The 24448-nt window shown below is 40.2% G+C and overlaps 1 protein-coding gene across 8 annotated transcripts in view; it reads left to right on the forward strand.

Moving 5' to 3' along the window:
- The first annotated feature begins 8525 nt into the window (after positions 1 to 8525).
- The window catches only part of STX11 (syntaxin 11), a 43087-nt gene continuing 27164 nt past the window's right edge, over positions 8526 to 24448 (forward strand). Inside the window, exon 1 of one of the 8 annotated variants that reach the window (XR_012124294.1) lies at positions 8526 to 9884. Coding sequence is in view for 1 of the 8 variants with exons in the window: in XM_017671337.3 (XP_017526826.3) it covers positions 11627 to 11636 (10 nt within the window). In the remaining 7 variants the exon portion in view is untranslated. The other 7 variants (XM_037022036.2, XM_037022035.2, XR_012124296.1 and 4 more) reach the window with 7 other exon arrangements.

Consider the following 24448-nt stretch of genomic DNA (forward strand, 5'->3'; position numbering starts at 1 on the left):
AATCTATTTAGTTTGATGTAGTCCCAGTTGTTAATTTTTTCTTTTGTTTCTCTTGCCTAGGGAGACAAATCCAGAAAAACATTGCTAAAGCTGATGTTCATGAGTTTACTGCCTATATTTTCTTTAAAGAGTTTTATGGTTTTAGGTCTTTAATATATTTTTAGTTTATTTTTGTGTGTGGTGTAAAATTATTTTGCATGTCATCCAGTTTCATTCTTTTGCATGTAGCTTTTGCATAGTTCAGTTTCCCAACACCACTTATTAAAGATATTGATTTTTCCCCATTGTATATTCTTGCCCCCTTTATCATAGACTGACTGACCATATTAGCATGGGCTTATTTCTGGGCTCTTTATTTTGTTTCATTGATATATGTGTCTATTTTTGTGCTGGTACTATACTTTTGGATTACTATAGCTTTGCAGTATAAAGTGAAATCTGGGAGTATAATACTTCCAGCTTTTTCTCCTTTTTTAAGATTGCTTTGGCTATTTAGGATCTTTTGTGCTTCCATTTAAATTTCACGATTATTTGTTCTAGTTCTGTGAAAAATGCTATCGATATTTTGATAGGAATTACACTGAATCTGTAGATTGCTTTGAGTAGTATAGATATCTTAACAATATTAGTTCTTCCAATCCATGAACATGATACATCTTTCCATTTGTTTGTGTCATCTTCAATTTCTTCCATCAATGTATTGCAGTTTTCAGAGTACATGTCTTTCACCTCCTTGGTTAAATTTATTCCTGGGTATTTTATTCTTTTTGATATAATTATAAATGTGATTATCTTCTTAATTTCTCTATCTGCTAGTTCATAGAAATACAACAGATTTCTGTATATTAATTATGTATCTTGCAACTTTACTGAACTCATTTATTAGGTCTAATAGTTTGTTGGTAGATTCTTTAGGGTTTTCCAACTGTATCAAATCATTGTTTATGTTGAAGTAAGTTTCCTCTATACCCAATTTGCTGAGAGCTTTTATCATGAATGGATGTTGAATTTGGTCAAATGCTTTTTCTGCATCTATTGAGAGGGTCATATGGTTTCATCTTTCATTTTGTTAGTGTGGTGCATCATGTTGATTGATTTGCAGATGTTGAACCAGCCTTTCATCCCTGGAATAAATCCCACTTTATCATGACGAATGATCCATTTAAGTTATTGTTGAATTCAGTTTGCTAATATTTTGTTGATGATTTCTACATCTATGTTCATCAGGGATATTGGTCTGTATTTTCTTTTTTGTGGTGTCTTTTGTCTGGTTTTGGCATCAGGGTAATGCAGGCCTCATACAATGAATTTGGAAGCATCCCTTCCTCTTATATTTTCTGGAATAGTTTTGGAAAGATAGGTATTAACTCTTTAAATATTTGGTGGAATTTACCTGTAAAGCCATCAGCTCTTGGACTTTTGTGTTTTGATTATCAATTCAATTTTGTTACTAGTAATTGGTCTGTTGAGATTTTATATTTCTTCCTGATGTGGTCTTGGAAGATTGTATGTAGCTAGGAATTACTCTTTTCTTCCCAGTTGTCCAATTGGCTGGTGTAAAATTTTTCATAGTAGTCTCTTATAATCCTTTTTATTCCTATGGTGTCAGTTGTAACTTATTTTTCATTTCTGATTTTATTTGAGTCTCCTCTCTTTTTCTTTTTTGTTTATCTTTTCCAAGAACCAACTCTTAGTTTCATTGATCTTTTCTATCTTTTAAGTCTCTGTTTCATTTATTTCCACACTGATGGTCATTATTTCCATCTTTCTATAGCTTTCAGCTTTGTTTGTCCATTTGTTTTTTCTAGTTGCTTCAGATGTAAGGTTAGGTTGTTTGAGACTATTATTTTTCCTTGAGGTAGGCCTGTATTGCTATAAATTTCCTTGTTAGAACTGTTTTTGCTGCGCCCTAAAGATTTGGAACCGTTGTGTTCCATTTCATCTATCTTCAATTAGTCTTTAATTTCCTCTTGATATCTTCATTGACCCATTGGTTGTTTAGTAGCATATTGTTTAGCCTCCACATATTTATATATTTTCAGGTTTTTTCTTATAATTGATTTCTAGTTTCACACTCTTATGGTTGGAAAAGATGCCTGATGTGATTTTAATCTTTTAAAATTTATTGACATTTATTTTGTGGTCTCAGATGTGATCTATTCTGGAGATTGTTCCATGTGCACTCAAAAATAATGTCTATTCTGCTGTTTTTCAATGGAATATTCTGCATATATCTGTTAAGTCTATCTAGTCTAATATATCATTCAAAACCTCTGTTTCCTTATGGATTTTCTGTCTGGATGATTTATCTATTGATATAAGTGGGTGTTAAAGTCCCTACTATTATTATGTTGCTGTCAATTTTTCCCTGTATGTTTGTTAATTTTTACTTTATATATTTAGACATTCCTATGTTAGGGGCATAGAATTATACTCTTTTAATAGAAATACACTCTTGTTGAATTGATACCTTGCTCATTACATAATGCCCCCTTTTTTTTAAATTACAGCTTTTATTTTAAAGTTTATTTGGTCAAAGTAGTGCTACCCCAGTGTTATTTTCCATTTGCATGGAATACCTTTTACTATCCCTTCATTTTCAATCTATGCATATACTTAGGTCGAAGTGGGTCTCTTACAGGCAGAATATAGATGGATCTTTTTTTTTTTAATCCATTCAGTCACCCTGTCTTTTGATTGAAGCATTTAGTCCACTTACACTTAAGTAATTATTGATAGATACGTACTTTGGCCATTTTTTTAAATGTTTCTGATCATTTTGTTTAAAGTTATTTTCTTCCTTTCTTCTCCTTGCTCTCTTCTTTTGTGATTTGATGACTTTCTTTAGTGTTATGCTTGAATTCCTTTCTCTTTAGTTTTTGTATACCTATTACAGGTTTTTGGTTTGTGGTTACCATGAAGCTCATATATAACACCCTTTGTATGTACCGGTCTATATTAAGTTGATGGTCATATTCTAAAAGCACTACATTTTTACTTCCCACCTCTATGTTTTATGTATATGCCATCATATTTTACATCTTTTTGTTTTGTGCATCTCTTTCCTAATTTTTGTAGATATAATTGATTTTACTACTTTTGTCTTTTAACCTTCATACTAGCTTTATATAAGTGGCTGACCTTAACCATGTTTGCTTCTACCAGTGAAATTTTTTCTTTTCATAATTTTCTTACTTTTAGTTAGGGCCTTTTCTTTTCTATTTAAAGAAGCCCCTTTAATATTTTTGATAAGGCCAATTAAATGATGAATTTTTAAATTTTTGTTTGTCTGGAGAACTCTTTATCTCTCTCTTTCAATTCTGAGTGATAAACTTGCTGGATAGAGTATTCTTGATTGTAAATGTTTTTCCTTTCAGGACTTTGAATATATCATGCCACTCCTTTCTGATCTGCAAGGTTTCTGCTGAAAAGTTAGCTGATAACTTGTGGGGTTTCCATTGTAAGCAACTATTTGCTTTTTTTCTTGCTGTTTTTAAGAATCTCTTTTTATCTTTAATTTTTTATATTTTAATTATTATGTGTCTTGGTGTGGATCTGCTTAGGTTCATCTTGTATGGGGCTTTTGTGTGCTTTCTGAACCTAGATGTCTGTTTCCTTCCCCAAGTTAGGGACGTTTTCATGTTTTACTCGTTCAAGTAAGTTTTCTGTCCTTTTCTCTCTCTCTTCTCCTTCTGGGACCTCTGTAATGTTAATGTTAATATACTTGATGTTGTCCTATAGGTCACTTAACCTATCTTAACTTTTTTATTCTTTCCTTTTGCTCTTCAGCTTGGTTGCTTTGTACTATTGCCTTCTGGATTCCTGATCCATTCTTCCGCCTCCTCTAATATGCTGTTGATTCCCTCTATTTTTATTTCAGTTATTGTATTCTTCGGCTCTAATTTGTTCTTTTTAAAGTATTTTCTGTCTCTTTGTTGAAGTTCTCACTGAGTTAATCCACTCTGCTCTCAAGTCTGGTGAGCATCATTATGACCAAAACCTTTCAACTCTTTATCAAGTAGATTGCTTATTTCCACTTCACTTAGTTTTTTATCTGAGGTTTTGTCTTATTCTTTTGCTTGGAACATATTCCTTTCTCCTCATTTTCTCTAACTCTCTGTGTTTGGTTCTATGCATTAGATAGGTCGGCTATGTTTGCTCAATACTGTGCTCTAGCTACTAATTAATGAATCTGTACCAATTAGGGTTCTAATGTAAGACAGGTGGCATCATCCAAATTAGGATGATCAAGGAAGTTTTGTAAATGATGGTAGAATTATAAAGGTGTAGGCAGGATGGAAACTATAAGGGATTCCTGGGCTATCATACTCCAAGCTAGAGAATCAAGAGTAGGGGGAAGTATCTGACACCAGGAAGGAGAGGGAATCACATAGAATAGATCACCTTGAGGGATAGTGACCTTCTTTTGAGGAACACAGGGAGCTCTTCTGTTTGGAGTAATTTCCCTGACCCCATTCCCTTCCTCCATTCTCCTGATAGAGTTCCCTAGTGACCAAGCCCAAGGAAAGCCAAAGGGTATAGGAGCCTGTTAGAATAATCCATCAAGATTAACTTCCTAGGGTCAACAGCAGGATGTAGGGAGGAAGAAAGGGGATCTGAAGGGACAAACAGTGGATGTCTGTATACATGCTGACCTTATAGAAATCTGGAATTTATTTTTTTCTTGTTATATTACTATTCATTGGTGGCAAGTGGCCACCCTTTAAAAATGCTATCTCAGTGCCCTGAGCTCCCATAAGTTCAGCTCAGAGCTAACTTTGGTCATTCATTCACTTATCATTCAACAAACATTTACTGAGTCTCCAATATCCTGGGTTTCTTCTAGGCTTTGAGTTAAAAGTAGTAAGTGGAATAGACATAATCTGCCTATGAATCTGAGAATATTTTTCAAAATTTATGGTTTAATAGGTAAGTGTTCCAACTGACACAGAGAAAGATTTAAATAGTTTAATAAGTTTGTGTTCATAAAGGTAATCATTAAGAGCAACAGAACTGCATGGTCACTGAAAATCTAAATATAGCATTTAAACATAAAAATCTGAGAATTTGCAGGGCAGCCATTTATGTGCTAAAGAGCCACATACTTTTTAGGCAGTATATTTTCTCCTCCCTAAAAGAAGGACCTTCATCTTAAATTTTAATCTGTCTAGTTCTAGAAAGGCTTATCAAAATATGATTTGTAAGACAAAGTAGAGGTAGCTACCATGATGTAGAAAGTGCTGTCCAATATATAAATACCAAAGAATTGTCTGTGATGGAAATGTTCTCTTCTGCACTAATACACTGGACACTAACAACCACTACTTATTTTTGCTATCATGTGCTTGAAATGTTACTAATGAAACTGAGGAACTAAATTTAAATTTTTGTTTAATTTTAATTTATTTAAATTTAAATAGGCACATGTAGCTACAATAATGGGCAGCACAGATCTTGAACAAGACATGAAAGGTAAGGCTGGCTGAATAGATATCAATTCATTTAACCTCATTTCTCTTTTTGATAGAATTAATAACAGTTCTTTATTTGCTTTTACAGTATCATGTGCCCAGCAGGATGTCAAATAGGGAGGAAATCAAAGATAGGTTATATGAAAATAATAAGTGTTGGCAAGAAGGTGGAGAAATCGGAACCCTTGTGCATTCCTGGTATGAATATAAAATGGTGCAGTTGCTGTGGAAAACTGTATGATGATACCACAAAAAATTACACATAGAATTACGACAAGATCCAGGATTTCCAGTTTGGGGTATATTCCCCAGAAAAATGAAATCAGAGACAGAAAGAGAAACTCAGGCTTAAAAAGGAAGGAGATTCTGACACATGCTATAACATGGATAAATTTTGAAACCATTTTGCTGAGTGAAGTAACCCATTTACAAAAGACAAAGACTGTATGATTCCACTTACTTGAGGTGGCTAGAGTAGTCCAATTTATAAAGACAGAAAGTAGAATGGTGATTGCCAGGAGCTGGAGAGAGAGGGAATGGGGAATTTAGTGTTTAATGAGAACAGCTGTCAGTCAGAGAAGAAGAAAAAAAGTTCTGGAAATGGTGATGGTCGCACAACAAGGTAAACATACTTGATGTAACTGAAGTTTATACTTTAAAATGGTTACATCAGTAAATTTCATCACATATACTTTACCACAATAAAAAAGTCAAGTTAGACACATGCCTCAAGGATTTTGCAAACTCGCGTGAGAAAGAGAAATAGTGATTACTACATGATCTCTCCTGCATCATTTTTCCTTCCCTTTTAACTTATGCCCATGAGCATACAAACACACATATCTTCATTATTAAAAACAAAATCTCTCCCCTGACTACATGTTTCACTCCAACTACTATCTCATTTCTCTGTCTCCTTTTACTCTCTTTAATTCTCTCTGTGCCTACTTCAAACAGGCTTTGGTCACCACAGACCACCAAAACCCTTATCAACCTTTCCCCTTACCTCCTATCACCAAGACATTGCTCGGTTTTCCATCCTAATTTTGCCCATGTTAACAGCACATACTAGTGCTGATCATTCTGAAGACATTTTTTTTTCACTTGGCTTCTGCAACACCATTTTTTGTCAGTTTACATCCTATCTCACTGCTATATCTTCTCATTCCCCTTTCTTAACTCTTCATCTTCCTATCTCTGAGCTGTGGAGTGCCCCAGAACTCAGACTGCAGACATCTAAATTCTATCTGCACACCATCTATATGCCGAAGACTTCCAAAGTGATATCATCATCCTGACTAATCTGTCCAACTGCCTTCTTGACAACTCTGAACTTAAGTGTCCAAAAAGGAACTCTTAATCCCCAGCAATCCTCCACTCCCTCACTCACCCCAAAACCTGCTTCTCAGGCAGGCTTCCCCAGCTCAGCATAAGGAACCTCTTTTCTTCTAATTGCTTCAAGTAAAAACCTTGACTCCTTCTTGACTCCTCTTTCCAGCCAATTTATCAGCCAGTCCAGTCAGCCAACTCCTTGGGAACATATTCAGAACCTGCCTGCTCCTTACCAGCTCCACTGCTATACCCTTAGATCGGTCACAATTTTCCAGAGAAGCAAAACCAATACATATCGACCCTTGAACAACAGAGGTTTGAACTGTGCAAGTCCACTTATACATGGATCATTGTCAGTAATATATGGAAAAATTTTTGGAGATTTGACACAGTTTGAAAAAATATTTTCTTTCCTCCAGCTTTTTATTGCAAGAATACAGTATGTAATACATATAATATAGAAAATAGGTATGAATCAACTGTCTATGCTATTGGTAAGGCTTCTGGTCAATAGTAAGCTATTAGTAAAGTGTTTTCCAGGGTTAAAAGTTATACATGACTTTTTGACTGTATTCAAAGGTCAACTGTATATATGTGTGTGTGTGTGTGTGTATTATGTGTGTACACATATACATAAACAAAAATACACAAACACACACATACAGAGAGAAAGACACTGATTTGTTTTAAGGAATTGGCTTACCTGATTATGGAGGCTGAGAAGTCCCAAGATGTGCAGTTGGCAAGCTAGAGACCCAGGGAGGTTGGTGGCATAATTCCAGTCTGAGTCCAAAAGCCTGAGAAGCAAGAGAGCAAATGATGTGAGTTCTAGTTTAAGGCTGAGTCTGAAGGCAGGAGAAAATTGATGTCTCATCTTTAAGACAGGCCTAGAGAGAACAAATTCTCCCCTACCCCTGTCTTTTATTCTATTGAAGCTTTCAAAAGATTGGATGAGGTCCACTCACAATGCAGAGGGCAATCTGCTTTACTCATTCTACTGAGTCAAAGGTTAATTCACCCAGAAACACCCTCACAGATACACCCAGAATAAGGTTTAACCATTTGCCAGGGCACCGCATGGCCAAGATAAGTGGACACAAAACAATAACCATCACAGCTTCCTAACTGGTTGGCCTGCTTCCATCCTCATCCTCTAATTCTCCTCAGCACAACAATGGACTAAAACGAAACCAAACAAAAGTCACATCAGGTTGTTCCTCTGCTAAAAAAATTCTTCGATGTCTTCCTTTCTCAATCAAAATAAAATGTAAACACTTCATGACCACCAAGGCCCTACATACTCTGCTCCCCACCCCCAGCTCCACCACCTATTACTCTCTCCCACTCATCCTGTTCTACCCACACTGGTATTACTCCAAGAGGCCAAACATGCTCCTGCCTCAGGGCCTTTACATCTGCAGAGCCCTCCACATGAAGTGGTCTTAACCAAAATATCCACATCAGTTTCTCCCCCAACTGTTTTTTTTTTTCATCTTAGAGCCCTTGCAATAAACCTTTGTTTTGTTTTAGTTTATTATAGCATCTCTCATCTCTCTTATTTTACTTTACTTTCAAAATAAACATTATTTTTTATAATGGCTTTAGATTTACAGAAAAACTGCAAAGATAGTACAGAGAGTACCCAAATGTGCTGTTCCCTTTTTTGTTTCTTATTACCATCTTACAATTAATATGGTACATCATGAAAGCTAATGAGCCAATCTTGATATTTTATTACTAATAGAAGTCCATCCGGACCTAATTCAGATTTTCTTAGTTTTTCACTAATGGCCTTTTTCTATCCCGGCATCTCATCCTCAATACCACATACATTTAGTTGTCACTTCACCGTGGGCTCCTCTAGGCTGCAGCAATTTTTCAGACCTGCCTTGTTTTTAATGACATAGACAACTTTGAGGAATATCAGTCAGATATTTTGTTGGATGTCCCATTATTGGAATTTATTTGATGTTTTTCTTCATGGTAAGACTGGGGTTATTGGTTTTGGGAAGGAAGACCACAGAGGTAAAGTACCATTTTCATCATACCATATCAAGAGTATTTACTAATAATACAATTTATGACTGTTAATGTTTGACCTTGATCACTTGGCCTTGACAGTGTTCCCCAGGGATTTCCATTGTAAAGTTACTCTTTTCCCCACTGTCCATACTGGAGGTTTGAGAGAAAGTCACTGAGCAGCCCATGCTTGCAGAGTGGGACCTTACGCTTCTCCTCCTTGATTGCCAAACATCTACATAAACTATAGGGAATTCTTCAGGGATAATTTCTCTCTTCATAATCTTTTATTTATTTTTTCAACCACTTATTTTTAAAATATGAACTCATGAGTTTTTTTTTCACTTGGGGTTGTAACCTACAACTTTATTTGCTGTGTGGCTCAACTTGTTCCAGCTTTGGCCACTGGGGGCTCTTCCAGGGGGCGCCTGCATTTCTTTGCTAGTGCCCATTGATGCGAGACTTGCTTTCTTCTCTGAACGCTTGCTAACTTTTAAGCCTCTCCCTTATTTTTCAAAATACTTCCCACCACCTCGCATACTATACACTTCATCTGTGTATCTTTCCCCGCTGGAGCGCCAGGTCCTGGAGGGCCGGGTCTTGGCGGTGTTTGGGTCACGGCGGTGTCCTCGGCACTTCCGTGGACGTTCAGTCGGTAGTGAATGGATGGGGACCCCGGCTGGTGTTAAGGGCCCCTGGAGAGGGGTGATTCCGGGCGGGTTCTGGGAAGCCAGTGTCAGCCTCGGGGTCACCCGCATCCTCCCCGCCCGCCGCCTCGAGTCGCCGCAGGTGCAGGGCGGCCGCAGCCTCTCGCAGTCACTCCCACGCGCAGAACAGGCTGCAAGCGCCCGCGCCGGGGAAACGCAGTGGGGGCCGCGCGGCGGGGATTCCCGCGGAAAGTCCCGCGCCTCCGGGCCGCCCCTCCCCGCGCTGGGGGTGGCCGGCCGCGGCGGGGAGGGCGTGAGGAGACTCGGCCGCGCCCACCTGAGGCCCCGGAGCGTCCGCCGGCAGCCAGGAGCGACGAGGGGCTGGAGCAGGGCCGCGCCGGCGCCCCCCAGGCAGGTGCGCCGGGATTCCTGGCGGGGCGGGCGGGCGGGGCGGCGGCGCGGGCGGCCCAGGGCGGGGCACGGCCCCCAGCTGCGGGCGCTTCCGACGCCAGGGTAGGGGCAGGGCCGGTGTCGTCCAGCTGCGGCGGCAGCGCGAAGCTCGGGCGGCCGAAGAGGAGCCCAGCCTCGGCCGCGGGACCCGCGGGAGGCGCCGGCACTCGCGCAGCGGGTTTCCTTCCTCCTCACGGCGCCCGGCGCGGGACGGGGCTTCTCGGTGCCCACGTTCCGGCCCGTCCCTGGTTCGTTTTGCTCTCCTGGTACCTCTTTTTCTCTCCTTCACCGCGCAGGAGCGGGACGCGCGCGGAGAGCTGCGGGACTGGGGGCCGCGGGTTGGGCTCGCCCGGCGGGGCTCAAGGGACGCCTGCCGTGGGGGTCCGGGTCTGGCCCGGTGCTCGCGCCGCCCCTGGGCCCTCGGGGAGCGCGGCATGGGGTTTCTCTTAGCGACGCGGTTGTCTTTCTCCCTGTGGACAGGGCACTGTGCCTTCAGGGCTTCATAGAACTTATCTCAGAGTTGACCTGTTGATAGGCTTCCCTATAAAGTATCCATCGGAGACTATTGTTTTAGGTCGAAAGGCTGCAGTTTTGTTTTGTTTTGCTTTCCTTTTGAATAAGTGGAGGCATTACTTCGGTTTGCTAACCTCACTTCCTAATAGGTTGCAGTTTCTCCAAAGCACCGGAATGGGTACTTGTCTAGAACTTGACAGTATGACTCAGGAGCCAGGAAATACGGAGAAATTGATACTACCTTGAAACAGTTCCTTCCACGGTCACGTAAGACTTTCTTTTAAAAAGAGTAATAAAGACAAGAAGTAGTGCAGTGCGCCTGCGAGAACCACACCATCCCGGGAGGGATTCTAGACTCGGCTGCCGCACGCCGAGATCTGTATTACTTCCTGTGGGTTCTCATGCACTTGTTTAAGCCATTTCTCAGCAAAGGGAGGAGCTGTTATTTCCACACGGGTTTCCAAAAATGAGTCACAGGGCTGCTCTCTTTAATTGTGAGACGTTGTTAATGAACTTTTGGAAAGTGAGGTTTGCTCTGGCTGTATTTAAAATAAGAGTAAGATGGGAAATGCATTCACTGTTAAACCCTTGCCGGTGGTATAGGAGGCAGCAGTTAAAGTTCAGTTTCCTAAAGCGCCTGATGGTACAGCATGCCAGCTAGGGTCACTAGGCTGATGTAAGATAATCATTAAAATCATGTGCTTTGCCACAGAGGCTCAAGAGAAAATTAATTCATTATTCAAAAACTGGCCTCTTACAGCTTTTGCTGGTATGAGAGAAATATGTCATTTTACGTAGTGGATTGTATGTCACTCTGAATCAAAGTAGTTCAGACAGTTTGTCTTTAGGGAATTAGTGCCAAATGAAAATTTTGTCTTTAGTAGATTAGTGCCACATGAAAATTTGTGATACCAGTAGGAGCTGAGAAATTAAAAAGTTTAAGCTGATAGGTCCCTTTGCAACTGTATAGCTCTTAGGAAGGGGCTGTACACTAGCATAACACAAAGTAGAAAGGGGGACAGCATCTCTGTTGGAGCTGAGTTGAGTTCAGACCAGCAAACAGTTATTGGGCACCTTTCCTGTGTCAAGCTCTTCACCAGACTCTGGTTGTACAAACTGTGAGTAAAATGAGATCCTGCCAGTAAGGTCCCTAAAGACTCATGTGGAAGGCTAGAACATCCACTGGAAAATCCAATGGAAGGAGGTGAGTGATATGACAAATTTATACCTATAGTAGAGCTTCTGTCCAAATATGACTGATGTTTCTGCAGATCTGGGATTTTGAATGAAATGGGTTGTCACCGCTGGAAGGACAAGGAAGGTATTGAGTTTAATCATCTACTATCTTTATAGGCAGCCTGTTGTGCTTATTCAATAGGTGTTTCAGTCAACAAGTGATTTAAAAATAAATTAGAAAGGTATGATTTTTAAGGTTTTTGAATTAACCATTTTTTATATTATTTAATAACCATGTAGAAATCCGCTTGTTATTCACCCTAGACAATCACAGGATGTTACAATTAATCACCTTTTAAACAGAGTGACTAAATTAATGGCTTTTAACTTTATAAGTTAGAAATACTTTTAGTTAATATTGAAGTAACTTTCTGATCATTGTTTTTATAGTTCAATCTTTTCTAACACATGATAGCTGTATGAGTCAAAATGAGAAAAATCTATGGTGTCACAGTTTACTATTAGGATTGAAATCTGCTGAAGTGCCTTTGGACTTGGTGCCAAAATATATTCAATTTCTCCAGTTCTGTAAGATAGTCAACTAGTGAGGGAACCAATGCTAAATTTGAGACTTTACCTTAATTTCCATACTCCATTTCTCCCTCAACAGTGTCAAAGTTACATTTTCCATGAAAAAGAAAGGGTTGTGTTCTTTATCGTGTACTCTCGGGTCTGGGCTGGCTTTGCTTATGAAAAGTGTTAGGAAGTATTTGTTGGCTGAAAATGACCCTTAATGTAAGAGGAAGAGTTGTCAGGCAGAAGGGTCAGCATTGCACAGTCAGGGAACTCCAGCCTGTCTGGTGAGGGCTGGGGAGAGGCATCCTAAAGAGGATGCAGCAGGAGGAGGATGTTCTGAGATATGTGTTTTAAAAAGACAGTTTAGCATCAAGATGGAGAATAGGTTAGATGAGAGCAATAGGAGCCTTAGGGAGACACGAGATTATTGTACTATGTGAGAAGAGAAATTAAAGAAGGCTTGAGTCAGGCAGTGAGAGTGAGGAATGGAAAAGAGGGCAGGAGCTGACCGATGATTCATAGGCAGAACCTGGCCACATCTTTAGAAACGGGTGGTGCGGGAGAGGGAGGAGTTTAGGATGCCTCTTACATGTCTAGTTAATTACTAGGGTAGGCTCACAGATGGAAGGTTTGTGCTAAAGGATGGTGAGGACCTCATATATTGCTTGACACATAATCAGTGATCATTAAAAATTTTTGAATGAATGAATGAAAGAATAACAGCTAAAATTTATTGGGTGCCTATTAATGCCACTCTAGGCTCCTTACATGAATTCAGTCTTTTACAGCTCACTACAATCCTATGACATAGATGCTATAATTTACTGCTTTTGGCAGGTGAAGGAAGTGTAATGTTAATACTTGATAGAGCCAGGAATTGATCCCAAGCACATGGCTCCAGAGCTTGGAAGAAAGGAAGGGAGGAAGGGAGGAAGGAAGAAGGGAGGAAGGAAGGAAGGGAGGAAGGGAGGAAGGGAGGGAGGGAGGAAGGGAGGGAGGGAGTCATGGACACTGTACTGAACTCTAATTGGGGTCACTGTCCCAATCCCAACAATTCTTCCTCACCCAAGAATAGCCCGAAAGATGACATGGACCCCCAGTGGCCCTGTCCTGCTGCATGGCACCGCCCACCCCCCTGCTACTTCCTGCTCAAGGCATGCCTGTTTGGTTTAGGAATTAACCCAAAATAATCCGAAAATTTCTCCTGGAAGTTTGAAACATTGTAATGGAGACTCACAGTGACTGAAGATTCCCAGAGTTTCGATTCCCAGAGTTTCAAAAACTGTGCCCTTAGTGCTACCTTGGTTACCACCCTTCCCTCTATTGAATGTTTGGGGCTTTGGGTTTCCTACACATACTCTGTTTTGTTGCTGAGACTGTAGCATCCCTCCCGTGGAGAAGCAGAAAGGCTGGCAGGGGGGCCAGGTGGTGGTGGTGGTGGTAATATATCCACAGAGCAGGAAAGAATTACTAACATATGCAGGCAGGAACATAACTCCAGGTCTTACACTCATGGTTTGTAATCTGCTTTCTTGGGCCTATTTTGCTCCAGTTTTAAGGAAGCAGGTGCGTGTCTGCTCCTCTTGCCTCTAACTTACAGGGTCTTTATTAAGTGGAGCTGGCCTGATGTGTCCTCTGTTCTCTTGATTTTAGCTGGGCAAAATGACACACGTTTTCTTCTTATAGGCCCTGCTTTCCATTTGCAGCATACAGATAGATTCCTTTGGTTCTGGTAAAGGTATTTTTGACTAACAACCCATTCCCTTATCTCCCCCAAATCTGGCCCCAACTCCTCACTATAATCCTTATTTCATGATTCAACCAACCTGGACTTGAATTAATACCCTGGCGTCCAGATGTCTAAAACTTGAAGTTTTAAAATGTTTTCTCCACTTATGAAGAAACTATTCCCTTCCACATCTCTTTAGATTTACCAGGAAATTAAGATATTTATAGCTTCCCGTTATTTGAGACTAACATAAAGCCTTTGGGGATGATCCAACCCACATATTTATTCATTGGTCTGAATTCCTGTATGGCTGTCTACAATTCATTCAGTGCTCAGATAACACAAAAAGGAAGGGTTTTAGTTAATATTTCATGTGGGTTTCTCCTCCTCAACTCAACTGTGGTTTCCCTGAGAGCAAAGAATCACTGGGGTTGGGGACCCTGGTAGGTCTGTAAGCCTCCACCCAGTTCTTACCATTCTGCGACTTTTGTTGATAAGGAAATCTTCTGTCAGAGTAAGTCATTCATTGGCCATTCCTTCTGAGTCTGTGGATACCAGGAATTATTTGTGTATCTCATTCAATTCTTTTTAAAGCTCAATAATTTGGTCATTTTTAATATACAGAGAATTTTAGAATTGGCAATTTCCAGTCATCCTTCTTGAGCTAATTAATGTTTGCAACTTAATTATGTACTTTTCTTTTCAGTGGCTATATCATTAACGTCATCTAGAAAATACTAAGTTGCCTAGAAAAGTATTGTCCATTTTATATGCTCAACTCTGACTTATTTCTCTGTTCAAAGATGTAAAATAATATTCCATTACTCATTGTGTGACTTATTGGGTAATAATGTGAATTCTGACTTTACAGAGTAGTGGAAATTCTCTGTTGCTATCTTCATATGGAAACAGACTGAACAAATACTGTTCTTCTGTTTCAGTTTCAGGATTGCAACAATGCATGTACTGCCTCCTAGTTTTCTAGTCTGTGCCTGGGTATATTGATTGGTGACACAAATCTGTTGATTGAGATAAAGTAGGACACAGCATGTAAGCCAAATTATATAGCATTAGTAAATATCCCACTTCCTCTGCCCCCTTCCCTGATTACTTCATGCTAAACTAACATATAGTAATGTTAGCTGACAATAATTATATAGCACTTCATAATTTATAAAGGATGTGCTTATACAGCTTCTCTTTTAATTCTCATAAAAGCTTGGCAAAACAGGAAATGTAAGTTTTATTACTGTTGTAGTTATCTGTGTAGGAATTCTATAGATGAGGAAGAAGACACTAGACAAATTAAGTAACCACCCAAGATTACCCAACAAGTAAGGTGTGGAGGCCCACTCCACTGCTGTCAGCAATTGACTGAAAGAGGGGGAGGTTCAGGACCTTAGGTCAAGTTTCCTGGAAATAGAATCTGAGATTTGCATAAAGGGGTTTCTTGGAAGGAGGTCTGGGAAGAACACTTGACAGGGAGAGAGAACAGCAGGATTACAGAGGGAGAAATTGAGCTGGGGGGCATGTTCAGTGGCGGCCTCAACGGCAGGAATTTTGGAGCTGGGATAGCCCTTCAGTGTTGTTCTGTCACTCTGAAGCAAGGGAGCTGATCATTTCCAGCCCCTGTATTGGCTAGTCACTGGATGTGGGCTGCACCAGGCAGCAGGTGTAATCTTGGGCTTAAGCAGCTTTCTTCCATCTGAGACAATTGCTGGGTTTGTGAGTCTTTGGCAGCCAACATTTGGCAACTGGGACAATGAGGACGTTAGTCCTAAAGGGGATCTGTGTATCACATTATCCACATTGGTATGGAAGCGAGCATTCTTCTCTGCAATGGCCTTTCTTATGCCTCTCTGACCCAGACCATTGCCATGCTGAGTGGAGCCCAGAAAGTGGCATTTTGTCCAGGGCTCTTAAGAATTTAGACCTGCTGGCCAGACAGCAAGGAGACAGAGTAGCCTTAATCCTAGGAAGATGAGATGCACCAGAGATCAGTGAGGGTAGGTTCAGATGAATGGAATGAGAGTGCCCAATAGAAAAGGGTACCCTTTGATGCCCACAGCTAACAAAAATCCCATGGCTGTCAGACCCAGATCAACAGTGTAATGTATGATGTCTTTGCTATAATTCTAGGCTTAAAAATTGTGAAATGGTAAAAAATTTTGTGACAGTAGGCTGCATTTTCTCTCTCTCCTCTTCCTCCTCCCCTCTGTCATCTTTGTAAACCTTTGAAAGGCCCCAGACCAGTCCAGTGAATTTCACTGTGTAGCCTGTAAATTATAAGAATCAGAATTAACTGGGATATTTAAAAATAACACTCCTCCCCCAAACCAAATAACAGCAGAAAGAAAACAAAGGGAAGTCCAGATTCACATGTGATATCTGCTGAAACAGAATGTTTAGGAGTAGAGCCCATGAACTGACATTTTCAGCAAATTTTCCCTAGATGACTTTGGTACATGCTGTAGTTTGAAGACCATTGCACTAAACCATTATACTCTTTGATGGTGATGAAGACTATTAGGATTTTTCAAATTAATAAGAAGCCATTGAATCATAGGACAACAGAGGAACACATGAGCCTTATTCCCAGCAGGCTAGAGGTAGTGGCTTTCACCCTTGCCCTTTATAGCAGATTCCATGTGCCATTGCTGGAAGTCAATTTGTCAATATTTTAATATATAATATACAGTAAAAGAAAACAAACTTAAAGCTCCCCAAATCATGAGCTTGTATTGCAGTTTTTTTAAAGTTAATTTAAGAATCTGATGATAATGGCAGGAGGGTTCTTGACAGATTGCTTTTGGGTTCTGTTATAGACCAAATCCGAACCACGTTTGCTCAGAAGTCAGTGTCTGCTCTTGTCTTTGTACTTCACTTTCCAGGCCCTGGTGGAAGAGGGTGCAGTCCTGGTATTGATTTGTAGTCTCTACTTTGCAGCTCATGCTGGGTCTTTTTTTTCCTTTTCTGGACAGGTTTTACTCTTCTATTATTTCTGTACCTTCTTTCTCCCCATAAATTGTTAGCTTAGTTGAGGGCAAGGATTGTGACTTACTGATTTTTAATCTTTGAATCACCTGTGACTCCTCTATTGCAATTTATTTACATTTATTACAATAAATAAGTAACCTTAAATATAACATCTTCATTAAGAGGCGATCCCTGGATTGAGAAAGTAACCACATTGTTCTCTGTTGAGAATCTATTTTTTGTTTAACCTGGCATCACAAAGGAAATATGTCAAGTGCTAACATTGCATATTTAACCTGTGAATGTCTACTTCAGTTACTGGGAATACCATCCCAAATGACTCTTTGCAGGGAAGGGAGGGTTAAGCCATCATGGAGAAGCCCTTACATGTAGGTGGAGGTAGATAGAGAATGTTCTGCTGTGTCTTGCTTAAGTCAGATTAAACACATCCATGCCATCTAGCATCTTAAAACAACACTGATACTAAAAAATGGAGTTAAAAACTAAAGTGCAAATGAAAATATAATTCAGACTTGATGTGTGATTTTACATGAATGGACATGCGATGTCCTACGATGACCATGTGCCATGTTTTCTCACGTCTTTCCTCTTGTGCTCTGGCATATTCCTTGGTTTATTTCAAGTCTTAATTTATTTTCCATATTTTATCTTGGTTTTATTGTAAATATTGAATATAAGGAGTATATGAATGATAAGGAAATAATTATAGACGTCTGTTCTTACTCTTTCTATTTTGTATAGTTTGAACTTGGTTTATTGCTGGAGGGCAGGTAATGAGTTTAGCCACTGAATCCAGTTGAATACTTTGTTAATTGTAAATTAGTTAAACTTTTATATTGTCATTAAATATTGGAATTTTTAAATAAAAGGCTATGGTGGTAAAATGAAATATATTCTCCTTTTGAAAATGTGGAACTCTTTGAAAGATGAAACTGGTTCCTTAAATAATCAAAATTATAGTAGTGTTAACTCATCTGAAGAGATTAACCATTGGTAGTGGATAATCCCCTTTAGTCAGCATATTGTTGTTGTTTGATTGGAAAATTGGTCAAGTTATTAGTTGCCCTTTGCAGAAACTTAGGGTGCCAAGGACATTTTTTCCTTTCTGTTGACATCTAGATACCTCTACCTACCACTTATAGCAGCATAAACATACAATAACTATTTTTACCTTTATTCTTTCCATCTAGCCCTAGTAACTAAAGCATAGCTAACTCTTACATCCTGATTTTTTCCCCTCATTTTTGGATAAGTTACTAAGTATAAACTAGTTATCTTATTTTTAATCTGTATTTATTTGCTAAATAGAATATCATTTTTATTGAGAATATTTTATCTAAATTGTCTTTGTATTTTACTCAATAATTTATTGTTGTTATTCTCTTACCATTTGGAGTTGTCTCTTCACATAATATTGAGTACCTATATATTTTCTGTTATGTTTTGTGCAAATATTTTCTTCCAACTGCTCACTTTAATTTTTAATATTTGTTATTTTCTGTTGCACATTTAGTCAAATCTGTTTATCTTTTTTGAGATTTCTTCCATAGTCTCATATCTCATAGAAGTAATCATTGTCCCAGAATACTGATAAATATTCAACTTTACTTTCCATTAGTTTCTGTTATTAATTTTGCTTTTTAAATTCTTTGATGGCCCTGAGGCATATTATGGGGTCTGTGGTAAGGATTAGAGAGAAATAAATTCTTGCTAGTCAATTATACCAGCCTAGTTACTTAAATTTATTCCTCTGCTATTATTTTTTGATGGCTGCTTTTTCATATACTAAATTTTTATATATAATCAGTCTATTTGTCACTGTTTCATCTATGGCCTTTTATCTAATTTTATGCTTACAAGATTACCAGGCTTTTAATTATTGTGTTATGAGAGGTAGTAATGTCTGCTTCTACTCTTCTTTTCTTCCTCTCTGTTTTATGGAAAGCATCTTCCATTCTCCTGCCTGTTGGATGTAGGTCAGTGTGCTGGATATGAAGGAACAGGGCTTGGAGGTCCAACATTCACTTAATCCTCCTCTTTCAAGATGGGTGTCTCTGAGCCAGTGTAGATTCAGAGTTCTAGCCCGTGTACTCTCCTGCTAGTGTGGGAAGCAGGAGGCAGATACTCCCACTTGTTCAAAAGGCTTCTAATTAACCAAACTATTTGTTATCCCATCATCACTTCCTTTCGATAGGAACTCAGCCTTTAATTCTGATTCCTGCCCTTGGGTATTTCTCTTACCTGGCCTTCTCCACTGTTAGCTTAGGATTCAGCTTTCTTATATCTGCTGGGCTAGTTATCACTTGTCTCTTGGCTTTATAACTTCCAAAATTTTGTTGTTGTTCTCTTTGTTCTGATGTTTATCCTAGTTGGTGTATGTCTGTGTATATCCTTTTTTAGTGGGATTTTAGAAGGGAGCAAAAATAACATTCAGTTTGCCAAAAATTTGCCCAGAATATAGAAATCATCTTTAAAAGATACAAATGTGTTTTCTGGATTGAGCTTTTCAAGTGAATTAAAATCACAGAACAGATAATAATAGGTGGCGTGTACACACTTCCTCTGCCAGACACTGTTCTAAGAGCTTTGCATGGGTTCCCTCATTTACTTCTCTCCACCATCCCGTGCAGTAGGTATGTGTACTCGGGAAAGTCAGGTGTAGAGAAGGTGACTACAAGGAAATGTGACATAAGCAGGGGTTTGAAAAGCACTAATCCATTAGGACTTGCCCTCTCACCCCTGGGAACCCAGATACCTGTTATACAGCCCAGGCCAGGCCCAGTGGTGGCAGAGGTGAGATCTGAGTATCTCCCAGGCTCAACAGTTCACCAATGGCTTTCATTTCCCTGAGAAGATGTGGAATTCTAAGTAGATTCGACCACTCTGAAAAGAAGTATCCTACTGGCATTAACACCCTGAAAGACTAACAGGGCCATTATCAACTTTTGGTGGTCCTTAGAAAGCTAGGTCACATTCTGCTAATTTTATTCTTCATAGTGTGATAGCAAGAAACGTGTCTGGTCCAGAGTTGGATGACACAGGAAGGTTTGGAATATGGCGATGGAGTCACGCCAGGAAGTTGCATTTTGCCTGTGCAGCGCTCTTCCTTCTAGCGATACACTTACAACTCCCTACCTCCATTTCAAAACAGGCTTTTCAGGTTCTCAGAACCTCTGATCAGGCTGAAACTCAGCCAAGACTAAGCTGCCTCTGTCTTTATGCTGTTCTGCCCCGAATGCCCAGGAACTCTGTCAGCATACTTCAGCATCAGTCATTTGTGCACAGCCTTTCCTGTGGAGTCTGCTGTGTGTGAGATAATCTTTTTTTAGCATTGTTTTTTTTTTCTTCTCCTTACTATGATTATGACCACAACCCTCAAAAGGAAAGGAGGGCTGTCCTCAGACATGTTAAACAGATGCTCCTTTTATGTGTATGCTTTATATCGACGTTTGTGGACAATAGTGTGGATAAAATGAGAATTCCTGTGGCCAGGATTCTCACCTGGCCCTGGTTGACTAGCTCACTGCACACCGGTAGGCAATACATGGCTGTTGACTCTATAAAAAGAGCTCTGCCCAGTGCTCTGGGCAAGGCACGGTGGCAGGGCTGCAAGGCTGCAGGAGAGCAGAGCAGAGGCTGGAGTGCTGGCAGCGCCGAGGACAGAGGCCCAGAGGATGGCTGTGTGGGATGGCTGTGCAGAGAGGCCCAGAGGACAGCTTTGCAGGATGACTATGCAGAGAGGCCTGGAGGACGGCTGTGCGGGACAGCTGTGTGGACAGAGGGGCCCAGAGGACGGCTGTGCAGACAGAGGGGCCCAGAGGCAGAGACCGGCTTGCTGCATGTAGACTCACTCTGAGTGAACGGGATTTTAGTGACTGACCTGCCACCTGGAAATAAAGTTGGATATAACCCTTTCACCCCAAGAACGTTTTGCTGTCATTTTCTTTGGTCACACTGAATCTATAGCGAACTTGCCCGGGGCCAAAATCCATTGGGAAGACAATAGGAATAGAATATTGCACACTGCATTAAAATCAAAGTATGTCATTAGGTGACATCCAACACCAGGACAGTGATTTGGTATGTGCTGCTTCTATTTCTGTTTTTAAATTACAGCAAAACTTTTGTTCTAAGTGATGAGCATTTATGTTTCAGAAGTTATGATTTGCCCATGGTTCCTGTCATTCTCCTAGGTCCTTTTTAAAGAAGAATACACATTATGGAGTATAGAGAAACCTAAAGGGGGGGTGTATCGGTCAGCTTTGCCAGTATAACAAACTACTTCTGAATCATCTTGTTATTTCTCATGGTTGTGAGGATTAAATGAGGTAATCCATGTGAAGCTTCTACAGCAGTAAGCGGCTGAGTAAGTACTGGGTGGTTCTCCCACTCGGCTCACCTGGGCTTAGGCATTCAGCTGCAGTGGTGGGTCATCTGGGGGTGGTCTCTCTCTTCATGTGGGCCTCATCCTCCAAGAGGGTAGCCTGAGCTTCCTCACACTGTGGTTTCAGCATCCCCAGTCATAACTGAGAGCAAGCCCCAATGTGCCGATGCTATTCAAGCCTCTTCTTGAGTCGTGTTTTTGAGTGTCCTCTTTGTCAAAGCAGTCTCGTGGCTAAGTCCAGATTCAAGGGGTGGAGAAATTGATACAACTTCTTGATCAGAGGTACTGCTAAGAATTTGTGACCATTTTTTTTGGCAATCACGGGCAGTGTGCTTCTGGCCAAATGTGTTCACGTTTCTCCAAGAAAAATTTGCTCGCCCTCATTCTAGGATTCCCAGAAGTCTCATCTCATTATGACTATCAGCCTCTAAGTCCCAAGGCTTATCCATGATCTGCATCATTTTTGGGTATAGATGACGCTCCTCAGATACAGCTCTTGAGATGTGAATCCACTTGATCCTGAGACAGTAGGTTAAGAAAATAAGTTATCTCCCCATATACACTCAGTATGTAATTGTGAAATAGGGAGAGCAAAACCAAAATCCATTGGAAACCTAAAACAAAAACAAAAACACATGACTAGGATGCAAATAACAATCACAGATCCACCGCAGCTCTGTACAGGTGTATACTGTTGGTCCCCCAGCTCCTGGGTCAGGGGATGATCCTTGATTAGGACCCCATTCTGCTTCTCAGGAGTGGTTTACTGGTATATATTTTCTCCATTGCTCTTGGCTTCCCTGTAGGAAACACTCTTCCTTTTCCCTAAGAAATGGCTTATTTTTGCTTCTTAATGGCTTCCTTAGCCTACTTCCTGCTCATAGAAATTGGACACCCAGAGGCCTCTTCCTTTAAATGGTCTCTGTCTCTTTTAGGTCATGCTTTTGTGCTTATGAATAAAACTGTCTTAAAAGTGTTGTGGATTTCCTAAGAATCTCCTACAGTCCATGTCCCTAAGACCCAGAACCACAAAATTTTTTTAAGTCAGGGAGATCTCCCTCTTACTTTGGGCTGAGTGTCAGGCTGCTCTGACTTAACACCTTTAGGTGTTGTAGAGCCCCTTCTATCCAGATGAGAAGGGCTACTAGGCACCATATTTAATTTTATAAAGGCCTTTACTTCGAGACGAGTTCTTATTATAACAACCTTTTCTTCCAGCTGAAGACACTGGAGAGGCAAAAGGTTTCCAATCTGGTTCCTCTCTGTTTTCTCTGAACAGTGTTCATTAAGTAGGTAATTCATTCTTTAGCTCATCTCTGTCCTGCAGAACCTTATATGCAGCTGGAAACACTCAGTGAGCAGCCCCCACATTCTGGCTGCAGATCCTTCCAGCCAGACCCAGATGCACTGTGTGCATTTTCAGCCTTTCATGCTACCACAGGAAACAGTTTTGCCTGTTGTTTTGTTACCTTCTTCCCTCACTGCTGTCCAGCTTCCTCATCACATGTCTAGTTTCCACTACCATTTTGCACGCCATTTGCCCTGTTTGGGCTAATAGTTACTTCACAGCTTTTCACCCGCTATCTGGTCTCAAAGCTGATGCTGAATGTTTTAGGTTTTTATTATGGCAATGTGCCACTTTTAGGTGCCAATTTCTAGGTGCCAGTTAATTTTTTACTGCATAAGAAACTGCAACAAATCTTAGTGGCTTAAATGATGATTTGTTATTTTTCCCTATTCTGTTGATTGATTGAGCAGACTTCTGTTGGTGTCTCCTGGGCCCATTCGTGTAGCTGGGCCTCATCCTCCTGTAGGCTTGCTCATGCTCTTCATGTGGTTGTATCATGGTTCCCAAATGTAAGCCCTTCTGCATAAGTACTTTTCAGGCCTCTGTTTGCTTCTTATTTACTAACGTCCCACTGGCCAAAGCAAGTTCCAGTCTTTTGATCCCCCTCAAATTCAAGGAGTCGAGAAGTAGTCTATACCTCTTGATGGGAGGAGCTCTAGAGAATGTGTAGTAATGTTTTTTCTACCTTCAACAAAGAGTATGTCCAGAGCTGGGGGGAAAGAACACGGCACTTAGGTCAGATCCTGAAAGTAGGATATGAATTGGTGGTCATCACATCATGGAAATAATCTAACAATTTGATGCTTTTGTACTTTAGCTACTATCTGGTACTAAAATAGTAAAACTAGTATCAGTCATTTATCAAGGTTCCAATATTTTCCAGGCTCCTGAAAATGTATAGAAATGTGATTGTTACAAATGTTATAAATGGAAATGTCTATTCCATAAGAGTTTTACCCCTTTCTAATAATCCTCTTTCCATCATTATTTATAGGTTACTTAAATCAATGAGCTTCTCTTTCCTTACCTTTAAAATTAAGGCATTGTGCAAGATAAACATTAAAGTCTTTTTCTGCTTCTTTGATTTTGTGTAAGATGGTAATTGGGTTGATTGAGGAGGGAACACAATAAGTAACTGGACTTTGCCTCTCTGCTTTCCATACCAATTGAGATGTAAGAAGGAAAAAGCAGTCAGAGGCCAAAGTGTGAACTTTGTTACCAATGAAGACAAGGTTGGAGGACGTGGCTTCATCGGTGGGGAACTGTGCTTTATGTTCCTGAATCCAGAATTAGATGGACTCCTCCTTCGCGGTAACTGACCTCCCCCACTTCCACCCAGGAGTGGAGCAAAGGAGAGCAGAGGCTCTCTGTGGAAAGCCCACTCCTAAGAGAAAGGGAAGAAGAGGTTGGGCTACCAAGGACAATTTCTCCTTTCACATTCACCTATCAGATATCATCCCCAAGCCCCATGGTAGGAGAAGGTGGAGAGAGACACCTACAGGGAAGGAAATGTCAGAGTAGACATGAGTATTTCTTAGCAATACTAGCACCACTTACCCTCAGCTCTCTGCAACTTCAATACAGGACTGAGTTGACAGAACATGAGCATAGGATCAGGAGAGATGAGGCTGAAATTCCAGCCTTCTCACTTACTAACTGGATGATTGGAAAAGGAACTTAACTTTTGCAGGATCCTGTTATTAGTTGATGGAAAATTATGAACCATCCTCACAAAGTTGCTGTGAAGGTTGTTGATGGATTATATACCAGTTGTTGAGTACAAAGACTGGTTCATACTGGACACTC

Source organism: Manis javanica, chromosome 13 (genome assembly GCF_040802235.1).
Source record: "Manis javanica isolate MJ-LG chromosome 13, MJ_LKY, whole genome shotgun sequence".
NCBI lineage: Eukaryota > Metazoa > Chordata > Mammalia > Pholidota > Manidae > Manis > Manis javanica.